The sequence below is a fragment of the Dermacentor andersoni genome, chromosome 10 (assembly GCF_023375885.2).
Source record: "Dermacentor andersoni chromosome 10, qqDerAnde1_hic_scaffold, whole genome shotgun sequence".
Lineage (NCBI taxonomy): Eukaryota > Metazoa > Arthropoda > Arachnida > Ixodida > Ixodidae > Dermacentor > Dermacentor andersoni.
This window is the reverse complement of record NC_092823.1, coordinates 22,074,812-22,087,815: the sequence shown is the minus strand read 5'-3', so window position 1 is coordinate 22,087,815 and position 13,004 is coordinate 22,074,812. Positions and strand designations below refer to the sequence as shown.

At 47.8% G+C, this 13,004-nt stretch overlaps 1 protein-coding gene across 1 annotated transcript in view; it reads right to left on the bottom strand.

Annotated features, from left to right (window-relative positions):
- Positions 1-12,794, bottom strand: part of LOC126519282 (acetylcholinesterase-like) — a 33,515-nt gene extending 20,721 nt beyond the window's left edge. The window contains exons 1-2 of the mRNA XM_050168908.3: positions 12,790-12,794; positions 2,922-2,992 (exon numbers count right to left, since the gene is read on the bottom strand). Coding sequence (XP_050024865.3) covers positions 2,922-2,992; positions 12,790-12,794 — 76 coding nt within the window. The remainder of the gene's footprint in view (positions 1-2,921; positions 2,993-12,789) is intronic.
- Positions 12,795-13,004: the final 210 nt, after the last annotated feature.

Below are 13,004 nucleotides of genomic sequence, written 5' to 3'. Positions count from 1 at the left end.
GTACCTGCAGAATGCTTCACAAGATATCGGTTACTACAGTACTTGGCATGTGCAGAATTTTGCAGAGTTTGTATGCGCAACAAAATACAGCACACAAAGGAACAGGACAAAGCGGTTAATCGCAACTTAACAGCCTGCATTCTAGCTTTCGTGAGTCTGCGCCTTCCTTCCTTACTGCGTGTGTATCAGAAGCTTAGATCATTTCGTTTGAAAACACACACACTCCCATCCAAACTCCCAACACAGCTTTTAGTTGCTCGATACGTGCTACATAAGGGTGTTTTTCCGAGCGTTAAAAATGCACGCAAAGTACCTCGAGCGGCCAGTGATGAAGCAAATTTGCGGGCTTCTTTCACGTTCGGAAAAACACTTTTATGTAGCACGGAATGAGCAAAAGAAAGCTGTGGTGGGCGTTCTTTATGTCTATCTACAATTTTCTCATTGACGCTTTTAATCTTATTATAATAATTAAGAAGCTGAATAATTAATAAGACTAATTATCTAATAAAGCGCAATTTAATCAAACTCTATCTCAATGCATCGGCTGACAACATTACCTTTTGTATATACACGAAAGAGAAGAAAGGGGGTTGACTGAGGGGCCCGACTTTTCAAACATGTAAGAAGCCAACAAAGAAGACACCAGGGGAAACACTGGCGAAATTACTTGTTGGTAATAATTGAATTATGGAAATGATATTTGATGAAAAATAATGGGAATTATGAAAAAACCATTGCCGCACCGAGGAAACGGTCCCACATCTTCGCTTTACGCATGCGATACACTACCAGATGAGCTACCGCGGCGCTGTTTTCCCACCCACTTTAAGGGGTGTTTTTGTTACTACCCGAACTAAACCTGGGAGTGTTTAGGCACCGCCACCACTCAGAAACATTGGCGGCGGACGTGGAACATCCTAAAGGATGTTCCAGGTCCTTCACCAAGAAAACTGTTTACATCATACCATCCTCAAACCAATGGCCTGACAGAGCGGTTAAATCGTACTCTTACCGATATGTTCTCCAAGTACGTTTACAAGGACCACCAAGACTGGGACATTGCCCTTCCTTACGTAACTTTTGCGTATAATCCTTCCCGGCACGACAGCGTCGGATTTGCTCCATTTCATCTACTGTGCGGTCGCGAACCGACCTTGCCCCTTGACACGACACTTCCTCCTGCTGCGATCTCAACAAGCGAGCATGCGCGCGACGCCATCGCCCTCGCCGACCGTACACGTCAGCTTGCTTGCTCGACTGACGGCCTCTCGAACCACTCAGCAGCGTCAGTACAATGCACGCCACTATGACGTACAGTTTTCGCCTGGTGCGCTCGTGCTCCTGTGGTCGCCCTCTGGTCACGTCGGACATTCAGAGAAGCTACTTTCGTGATACACAGGGTCCTACCACGTGCTGCGCCAAGTGACGGCTGTGACGTACGAAATTGCTCCTGTGAGCTCAACCTCCTCCTCTACTCTGGCATCTAGTGATGTCGTGCACGTCAGTAGGCTCAAGGCCTACTACACTGCTTCCGAGTCCGGCCTTTAGTCGCTCCACGACGGCGCTTTTGCCGCCGGGGGTAGTGCTACGGAACAGTATTTCCAAGGAAGAAGAGGCAAGCAGTGAGAAGACGACGACGACGATTGGAGGCTAGCGCGGCTGTTGCCTCTTGGTCAAGTGCGGCGTATTCCCTTGTAAATATACTTGTATATAGCTTTTCGTCTGCGTCTTCCTACGTACCTGTGACGCGGCAGGCGTCACGGGTACGGGATCTTTCTTGGTAAAGGCAACTGGCCAATAAACACATACATGCTGCCTGAAGGAATCAATCTTGCCGGATTCAAGACCCTCCTTATGTAATGGACGAGAAGAAAGCGGGTTAACTGAGGGGTCTGATTTGTCAATCATATCATAAAAAGTCGACAAAGACACCAAGGGCCAACACTTGGAACATTACTTGTACCTAATAGTTCAATTAAAGAAATGATAAATTACTGGAAATCGAAAGTGGATAGAAAAACAACTGCCGATAGGTGGGGAACAATCCCACGTCTTCGATTTACGCGTGCGATGCTGTATCAATAGAGCTAGTATGGCGCCGTTTTCCCATCTCCTTTTGGCGTATTTGTGTGACCAACAGAACTGACCCTGAGAGAGAGAGAAAAAAAGAAATAGCAAGAGAAAGAAATTATACGAAGGAATGTTGGTTATAAAGTTAGAACCCGCAGCGCAGAAGCCCAAAGCTTTAATCTTTAGGACTAGGACACACGTCTAAAAATATGGAATAAAAGACGTTTCCGAATTTCCCTCGAGCACACCAGCGCTTTAAGATGCCTAGCGCGAAAGGCGTGTCAGGTAGCAACAATTTAGTCATAAATGTGGAGGGTGCGCCTTGTTCCACGTGACAATAAAGATAGAAGTTATGGAACGCGTTCGTCACCGAAATTCGCTGCCCGTCCCACATCGTATTGTATCGCTGAGGCGAGTGTCTGAAATGCGAACAATTCCATTTCTTTCCATTGATCACGTCTCATTGTTGAAGAGAAATCCGCGTCATGACGTATGCCCTTCATTGTGGCTGAGTGACTGGTGGGTCAGTTAAATGTTTAAGCCGTTTTGGTCATGTCCTAAGAGCTATTTTGCCACTTTCGGGCATGAAAACTTCGCATACGTACACTGAATCCCAAACTACGTGGGATTTGCATCACATGCATAGAGTGGATAATTTCGTGATACACTCCCGAATGTGCCTACAAAAAGCGCAGCGAAGGATAAAACCAAGTGAAGCATAAAAAAAAGGACATTCCAATCGTATCGTTATAAGTTCAATAATAACTGCACATGACTTTCCAAGCCTTGTGTTTAGAAGCACTTTAGACTTGTCGGGCGAGGTTCCGAGTTTGCTTTCTGGAACTTCGTACCGGCCAGCACAAGAACCAAGGTGACAACCAAAGAGTAGTAGTTCATCTTGGAAGCCTCGTAAGTCTCGAAACTACGTAGAGAAGAGAGGTGTCAGCAACAGGTTTCGCAAAAGGCATGAATAGTAAGGAACAGAAATTATGAGAATTAACCCGTTATTTCAAAAGGATGCCCAACTTACCACGCACAATGGCCCTTCCTGTCGGCAACGAAGACGCGCTGTCGAGGATGTTCTTCAAAGAATTTATAGTACTAGCTAACGTCGCTCATTGCGCTTGACGAACACATATTCCTACTGCCAGGAATAAATCATGCTTTTATTAAGCACCATCTCATGCCAGATAAATTTCCAACGTTGTTTATCAGTATAACCCGACTCCGCACTAATTGAAAACTTACGTTCCAGAGTGAAATCCATGCCATATATTCATTTGTGCGGACAAAGGAAATTGAAGAAATAATAAAGCTAAAAAATATTTCAGTTTCCGTCATATCGTGCACATGGCATGACCGAATCTGTCAGACTGTCCAACAGCCAGCATACATGTCACGCAACCACGTAGGCCTACGTGACACAGACTACCGCGAGATAAAGGAGACATAGCTGGTGTAGCGGGTCAAACGTTTACAGGTCTCATTTGCCATTTAGCATGAATTTTTATGTTCTCCCAGCACGTGGCTGTAGAGGCCATATTTTACCATAAATATACACAATTGTCAAGTGAGCTTCATGCATGTGAAATAGTTGCAGTCTAGACCGCTAGATATTCCATGTCCTGTGGAATTAGCATTGTCAGCTAGTTATAATATTGTTACGTCGGAAGACGCAGACGAAAAGCTATATACAAGTATATTTACAATGGAATACGCCGCACTTGGCAAAAAGGCAATAGCCCATGCTAGGCTACAATCATCGTAGTCGTCTTCTCACTACTCGCCTCTTCGTCCACGGAAATGCTGTTCCGTAGCACTACCCCCAACGGCAAAAGCGCCGTACCGGAGCGACTAAAGGCCGGACTTGGAAGCAGTGTAGTAGGCCTTGAGCCTGCTGACGTGCACGACATCATTAGATGACAGAGTAGAAGACGAGGTTGAACTCAAAGGAGCAATTTCGTACGTCACAAGCGTCACCTGGCGCAGCATGTGGTAGGGCTCTGTGTATCGCGAAAGGAGCTTCTCTGAAAGTCCGACGTGACGGGAGAGCGACCACAGGAGCACGAGCGCACCAGGCGAAAACTGTACGTCACGATGGCGGGCGTTGTACTGACACTGCTGAGTGGTTTGTGAGGCCGTAAGTTGAGTACGGGCGAGCTGGTGTGCATGGACGGCGAGGGCGATGGCGTCGCGCGCGTACTCGCTTGTTGATATCGCAGCAGCAGGAGGAAGTGCCGTCTTTAGGGGCAAGGTCGGTTCGCGACCGTACAGTAGATAAAATGGAGAAATTCCGGCGGTGTCGGGCCGCGAATAATTGTTCGCAAATTTGACGTAAGGAAGGGCAATGTCCAAGTCGTGGTGGTTCTTCGAAACGTACTTGGACAGCACATCGGTAAGAGTACGGTTTAACAGCTCCATCAGGCCATTGGTTTGAGGATGGTATGAGGTAGTCAGCTTGTGTTGAGTGGAGAAGGAACACACAATGTCGGCGATAACTTTCGAGAGGAAGTTACGACCACGGTCAGTAAGCAGCTGTCGCGGGGCCCCATGAAGTAAGATAATGTCACGCAGGAGAAAGTCCGCGACGTCAGTGGCGCAACTGGTAGGAGAGCCCGCGTGATAGCGTATCGGGTGGCGTAACAAGTTGCGACGGCTACCCATTTGTTCCCAGAGGATGACGTTGAAAAGGGACCGAGGAGGTCTAATCCAACGCGAAAAAACTGTTCCACAGGGACGGTGATCGGCTGGAGATGACCGGCAGGTAACACCTGAGGTGTTTTCCGACGCTTGCAGGGATCACAGGCAGCAACATAGCGTCGGACGGAGCGAGCGAGACCAGGCCAATAGAAGCGGTGGCGGACGCGGTCGTACGTGCGGGTTACCCAAGATGTCCCGCAGTGGGTGCGTCATGCATCTCAAAGAGCCCAGTCTGTCGTAGATGTTTTGGCACGACAAGACGAAGATCAGATCCGTCAAGGAGGAAGTTCCTTCGGTACAGAATGCCACCCTGGAGGACATATTGGCGAACGGATGCGTCGGTAGCTGTAGAGCGCAGACGCTCTATGAGTGCTCGCAGGGATAGGTCTCGGTACTGCTCATCGGCGATGTTAGCGAAGGCAGACACAGAGAAAATGCCGTTGGCGGTACTACTGTCGGCGTTGTCAGGCTCGTCTACCGGGTAGCGAGACAGGCAGTCAACGTCCTTGTGTAGTGGACCAGATTTTAGGTGACAGTATATGAATATTCTTGGAGGCATAAGACCCAGCGCCCAAGTCTTCCTGTAAGATCTTTTAGTGAGCATAACCAGGAAAGTGCGTGATTGTCTGTGACAACGGAAAAGGGTCGGCCATATAAGTATGGGCGGAACTTCGCAACCGCCCAAACTAGGGCCAGACACTCACGCTCAGTGATGGAATAGTTGCGCTCCGAGGGTGAGAGGAGGCTGCTGGCGTAAGCGATAACACGGTCGTTGCCGCGCTGGCGTTGTGCCATTACTGCGCCGTTTCCGTGACCGCTGGCTTCAGTACGGACTTCGGTAGGCGCAGAAGGATCGAAATGGGCCAGAACGGGAGACGTTGTGAGAAGGCAGATTAGATGCGAGAATGCAGAGGCCTCGTTATCGTCCCACTGGCAAGGGGCGTCTTTTTTCAAAATCTCGGTTAGTGGTCGTGCTATGGCCGCGAAATTTTTCACGAAACGGCAGAAGTACGAACAGAGGCCGATGAAGCTGCGCACATCCTTGACACACTTCGGAACAGGGAAGTGCGTAACAGCATGAATCTTACCTGGGTCTGGTTGCGCTCCGTTCGCTTCAACGAGATGCCCAAGGACGGTAATCTGGCAACGGCCGAATTGGCACTTCGATGCGTTGAGTTGCAGACCGGCTTGATGAAAAATGTCCAGGACTGCCGAGAGGCGCTCGAGGTGTATAGCCAAAGTCGGGGAGAATACTATAACGTCGTCCAAGTAGCACAGGCATGTGGACCATTTGAAACCGGGAAGGAGGGAGTCCATCATGCGTTCAAAATTGGCTGGAGCATTACATAAACCGAACGGCATCACTTTGAATTAAGACCGTCGGGTGTCACAAAAGCAGTCTTCTCGCGGTCGAGATCGTCCACGACAATCTGCTAGTAGCCTAAGCGAAGTTCAATAGAGGAGGAGTAGCGAGCACCGTGGAGGCAATCAAGGGCGTCATCAATCCGAGGTAGGGGAGACGCTTCCTTTGTGTTAACCCTGTTAAGGTGCCGATAATCCACGCAAAAGCGCCATGAGCCATTCTTATTTTTTACCAGTACAACAGGTGACGCCTGTGGACTACATGACGGTTAAATCTTGTTCTTGGCAAGCATTTTGCGAAATTCAGGGTGAATAACTTGACGCTCAGCCGGTGACACTCGATACGGGCGGCGATGAATTGGAGGGGAATCGCCGTTATTAATGCGATGTTTAACAGCTGTAGTTTGGGCCAAAGGGCGATCGTTAAAGTCAAAAATATCGTGGTAGGAAAACAGAACGTGGTAGAGCTCACGAGCGTGCTCGGACGGCACGTCGGGCGCAATCCTTTTCTGTAAGTCGGCGATGGTACAAGTGCCCGACTGCGATGGTGCTTCTCCGATTTTGCTCCTCGAATGAGCAAAGCTCTGTCGAGGAGCAAAACGGCGCGGAATCGAAGAAGCCGGTTGGGTATCAGGGCGATGGGCGGAGCAGATGGTATGAAGACCCATGGTTTGGAACTCCTGGGGGAAACTGCCTAGATCAGGGAAACCGTGACTGCAGGTGCGTTGGTGGGGCTTGAGTCGAAAGCAGCCGGATAGGCGGCCTCGATCCTGGTAACATCGCTAGTGTTGTTGGGACAAGGGGCGTTGGCACAGGGAGATGTCGCTGGGGTGTTCGGCAGACGGGCAAACTGCTGGTCAATACGTCGGCTTCTAGCGAGTTCCAGGCGGCGGCACTTTTTTATAACTGCATCCACCGTCACCTCGTTGTTGAAAACGAGCAAGATCAAGGCGTCATCGGCTATACCTTTGAGGATGGGGGAAACCTTGTCTGACTAAGTCATGCGTGCGTCAACTTTGCGGCACAGAGCCAAGACGTCCTGAATGTACGTGACATAGGGCTGTGTTGACGTCTGCACACGGCGGGAAAGCGCCTTCTGCGCGGCAAGTTGGTGACCGTAGGGGTTGCCGAACAAGTCTCGAAGCTGTGTCTTAAGCGAATCCCAACTGGTGAGCTCATCTTCGTGCGTGCGATGCCAAACTCGAGGTGTGCCACCGAGGCAAAAGACTACGTTGGCGAGCATGATAGTAGGGTCCCACCGGTTATTGCGGCTGACGTGTTCGTACAAGCTGATCCAGTCCTCGACGTCTTCCCGATCTTTGCCAGAGAATACGCCAGGATCACGAGGAGCGGGGAGGGTGATGTAGGTCGTCGAAGTGGCAGCAGGTGTCGGAGGCGGCTGAGTCGAGTTGACAAGCTCGAAGTACCGTCCACTGCGAAGCTCCGTGACGAGGTACAGCGAACGTCCACCTCCACCAAAACGTCCACCCCCACGCAGACGAAAAGTATATACAAGTATATTTACAAGGGAATACGCCGCACTTGGCCAAGAGGCAACAGCCCGCACTAGCCTCCAATCGTCGTCGTCATCTTCTCACTGCTCGCCTCTTCGTCATTGGAAATACTGTTTCGTAGCAATATCCACCTGCACTCCAGGATTGCGCCAGGTCAGTGCGATTTGATAAGATATATTTATACATTTTCAACGTAACGCTAAGGAACGCAGGCACGTACACATAGATACACATCCCTGAGGACGTAAGGGCAAAATTTCTGTGAAGTGGTGCAAACTAACAATGAATTTTCGTGCACGAAACGACCCGTGTATGATCTACTGAAAGGGCCCTTCGCCAGGTCTGGCCATTTTAAGCTGACACGCGCAGAGAATGCATTGCGCGATATTAATCCTGTCTGAAAAGTATTACATTGCTGCCCGCCGCCGAAAGATCTGAAATTTCAATCCGAACGCCGCTTCCCTCTTCACTCGCGGCCGCCGCGCTCCAAGCCGAATGGTGACGTATCATGCCCCTGCGCCCACGTAATCGTGTCCGCAGTGTGACGTCGCTCGTAGTAAAATGTGTCTTCGAGAATTATTCAAGACAACATCTGTTATGTGTGCGATCTGTTTCTTGAATTGACGAATCGAAGTTTAGAGAAATAATAAAACACACAAACGGAATTACTGCGTGCTTTTTTGGTTTACTTCGCACCGAAGCAAGAGAGATGTACTTCCGCTTTGTCTGCTTGTTCCCACGATCGTGCGGCCACGTGCGCAGGTACCAAAACTATGCCATTTTCTAACATGTTCACTACCGTAATATCCATGTTTATTAGCTGTGTTCACGCTCTGCGTTCCGCTTGTTCTTCCTCAGTATTGGTGTAGCACTGAATTATACCCCTAGTCATATTGCCTTGTGGACAGCGCGGAAAATCGTGCGCTGCGCGAAAGAGACAACAGCTCGTGCGCGGCGCGGTCAACGGCAATGCGTAACGCAGGAAAAAAAAAAGCGAGGAGACAAAAAAATGAAGGCGGGGCCTGGGACGTATGTGTCCGGTGATCCTCGAGGTCTGGTATGGCAGACCGCAAGGAAGGTATTTCGTTTGCGAGGGTTAGACGGGGTGAGTCGAGAGAGCACCTTGCTTGGCAGTGGAGCCCTCCTGCTAAAATCATGGGTTGATGGCTCTGAAATATTTCTATCTCGGCTATTAATGTGGCGACTTGCACAATTTTTGCGGCAGAACGCCCCCTAGAGGACACGTAACAGCTTTCAGCCTATAACCGACATTTGCGATGGGGCCTGATGAGGGGCCCTTTAGGGAAAGTTTTTTTTTTTTTGACAAAACCACCAAATGTGATCTATATATGTAGATACGGTTGTTCGCCAAATTATGCGGCAATATTCCAGAATACATTGTAAACACAGATGAGCCCATATGGGCGTTTTAACAGTTGACATGCAATATTCCCCCTAGCTTAAAATGAGTACTCCCACAAGAAGAAGTAAAAAAGCTAGAATTACTATTTTACCCCCGACCCCATTTGAAGGGGTATTGCGGTTGTAAAACGGGGGTTTTCAAATAATAACGGTGGCGTACGGGAGATTGGGAGTATTAAAATCCACCTATATCTGACACGAGCCAAATAGGGAAAAGAAATACTCCGGCGCGACCAACAAGGCTGTCAGTCGCAGCGACAATTTCAGTAGTATTATTTCTGCAGTCAGATTCGAAATATCCAGCGCAATGTGTATCCGCGCTGTTTTTCTTTTCGGAGTAGCCGCGTCTTGGCGCTGCAGAGGACGCCGTAAGTCGGAAGAGCACAAGCCTTCGGAGCACGCACGCGCACGTTGAAAGCCGTGAAGGAGCAGCGATTACCAGCAACGGCGGATTCTTCTACCGTGGTTGACGTTTCTCACAGCTTTGAACCCCCAACACTCCACGGAAAGTGACTTTGAACGACTATTGCACGGTCTATGAGTGTGGATGTGTTCGAAGTGAGGAGAGAAGATGATATGACTCATTGAAGGTCTCTGTACAACATGGCGAGACAGTTGGCAACCCACAACCATTTTGCACGATCACTGTGTTTCTTCGAGCTTCGTCGTAATCGAGGTGACTTGAGTGCCTAGGGCTCAACCACACGCAGCACGGGATACGCGTCTCGCTACGCGCACACGTAAGCGTACGCGTCTGCGTGCGCGTACCCGGGTGATGAACGTAAGGGCATCCAGCCACACGATACGCGCCCACGTGCGCGCTTCGGTGCGCGTAGCACGGGGCTGACAGACCAGCGGCCCAGCGATGGCGAACACGTTCGTCTTTGGCTTTGAGAAAAGTTTATCCTTAATTTCATTATGGCTAAGCATTTTTATTTATTTATCAATGTTAGAGCTAGTACATTGTTTTTAAGTTGAGAAAAAGCAAGCCGTTTGTATCTACACATTCTTATGGCAAGAAAAGCTACATGAATGATCAACATCACGCGCGATAGCGTCTGCTTCCTCACGACTGCAGCTGACATCTGCGCGCGAGCACGCAAGACGTTGTTGTCGAGCTTTTGCTTAGCCGCTTGCTTCGCCGGCATCAGCGTTCTCTTCCCGCTGTGTACCACATGAGAAAAAAGCATTTACTGCTGCTGCTCTTGAAAAGGCGGCGGGAGCGCAGAAAGCGTCTGCGGCGACGTTGGTGGGTCCGGCCAGTCTTTCAATGGCGTAAAGACGAAGGACTTTACGGCTGTGAGTAGCTTCTTTCCTTTCGATCATGTACAGTGGTAGAACTAGGAGCCAGTGTTTGGACATGGGGACTTACCTTCGTCGGGACAGCAATTACTTATCAGCGTTTTTAAGTGCGCGCATAAGTGAAAGGGTTAAAGTAGTAATGCGGGGATCGTACTCGCAGCGCGCGAACGCCCAATTCGCAGAACAGCATCGCGTCGTCGGTACGAGGTTCGTTCAGGTTGACAGCACCGATCGAAACGATAACGTGACGTACGCGAACAGAGGGAACGACAAGAGCAGTGTGTAGCTCGGAAAGTGCGAAAGCATAGACGAAGATGGGGCTGATTAGCCGCCGGATTCGTGGTGACGACACCTCGCAGCGTTTCAACAGCCGTCTGGGTAACCCGTGTAGGCAGTACAACATAACGCCACTAATTCTTCAGCTTCAAAGGCGAAGAAGCACTTGATTCTGTTTAACAGGCGATCTGTAATACTAATTTGGAGCTTCCTTCATATTAACAGTAGGCGATACTGTTTATACAGAGGTTGTGTAGCACCCTCTTGCACAAAATTTGTAAGGATTAAGTTTTGTAATACGTTTTCTGCTATTCAAAATTTGGTTTGATATCCAGCCTATTTTTTCATCTGATTCGATATTTGATTCTAAATCTATTTTTCGGTATTAGCACACCCATGCAAAAAGTTAAGGACTGCTAGTTATATTTGTGCACATTAGTATAGCTGATAAATTCAAGAACACCTTTTTACACGTGTTGGTTGTAATACATGAAGCTTGTGGATGAGATACGATTTCCTAAATTTTCTGTCTCTCAGAAGTGTGCCTGTAGAATATGAAGTGTAATGTAATGAAATTGTAACCTGGCAGGTTAAAATGCTGTGCAACTAATTTCGGAAGTTTTTTGGCAGTGGCCGCACGATTTTTCTTTAATATACCGTTGACTGGCTCTCCTGTTTTGCCGACACACTGTTTGTATTCAAGCATATAAACAAAGCAGGGGGTAAAGTTAATCATGGCCAGTGGCAATGCGTCTGTGTGAGTGAAAAGTGTACAGCTCCTGATAACTGCGTGTGTACGTGGGCAGGGCATTGTCTTGCTGCCAGGTAATAATGCACCATTTTTTACAGATGGAACGGATACGTCAGGATGACCACGAATTTTTCTACAAGTTCCACCGCAAGACGCCGCAGCTCTTTGACAAGCTATTGAGCTTTGTCGCAGAGGACCTCACACGGCAGCACCACTTTCAAGAAACCCCTGGAGCCTCGAGAACGACTTGCTGTAGCATTGAGGTTTGTAAAGGATAGTTGCCCCTAGAGTAATAATGTGCGACTGAAGGAATACAGAAGAACACCGTTTCTTTGTCATTTAATGTATCATTTATTTTTTTTTAAATAATACTGCCCGCCGTCTTTTGGCATCCAAATCAGGGAGGGGCTACAAGACATTGAAGAAAAACAAAAGAAAGAATAAAACAACTGACAATGAGCGTGCATAAAATATACTAAAACATACTCTACTTCATTATACACAACTAAATATTTATTAACTCATAAAAACATAAAGGATGGGACACAAAACACTGATCAAAAACATAAGTAATAGTAATGAAGGTACGGACAATGCGCCTGAAAAAATATATCCGAAAAAATTATCACATAATCATAGAGATTAAAGTTTGCACTTAGCGCATCACCATTGTAGCTCTTTTGGCTAAATTAATAGAAACACTTTGCCATCGAGTGGCAGTGCACAAAAGCTACCTCAGCGCTTTTGACCTTGCGCAACTTGTAAAACATGCACTCAGGAATGCTTGCACATGTAGCATTAAATAAAGGTGGTAGCTAATCTACACAAAAGAATTTTGATCGTAGGTCACCCAAGAAGTGCCCCCACAGCCATGGATATCATTGTGAAGAAAAGTCATGTCATCATAATTAATGTGCAAACAACATTTGAGACATGTGTACTAATCTTCTTCCAACTTGCATTCCAGCTACTTGGCATGCGGGCAAGACATAAAAGATGTTGCCTTTACTTACCGTGTGGGGATTGAGACGGCTAGACTCTGCAATGCTATGTAAGTTGTATTGTGACAATTGTGCCTGCAAAGTATTAAACTGCTTCACAGCATGACAGCAGCATAAATTCCTTACATTTCTTTAAGCTTAAGGATTTTTTAAAGCTTACATTCTCTTCGCGGCTTCTGTCAGGTAGCCCTGCTTCCTCCCAGAGAAGCAGGGTCATATGTACAAATGCCTCATTTACGCATTGCCTTTAATGTCACTGATTACGTACAAAGACTTTGGCCAAACATCCAACGCAAGACATGCTAAACCAACTCTGGAAGTGAACCATGCGACAGCAAAAAAAGAAGAAGAAATGTAGCTTGTGGTTGTCTGTGTTGGCAGTGAACCTCACCTCATGGCTAGGTGGTGATAAGACTTTTCACTTTCTGCTATCTCTTCTAATAATAAAACAATTTGAAAAATGCTTGCAGTTCTAGAACGCCACGAGATAATGCTTTACAACTTGCAGCATATAACCGAAATTTCTGATGGGGATTGGTTGAAGGTTCATTACATATTTTTTTTCTTTACAGGTATGTACAGACACCAGTAGATGCATGTACAAAC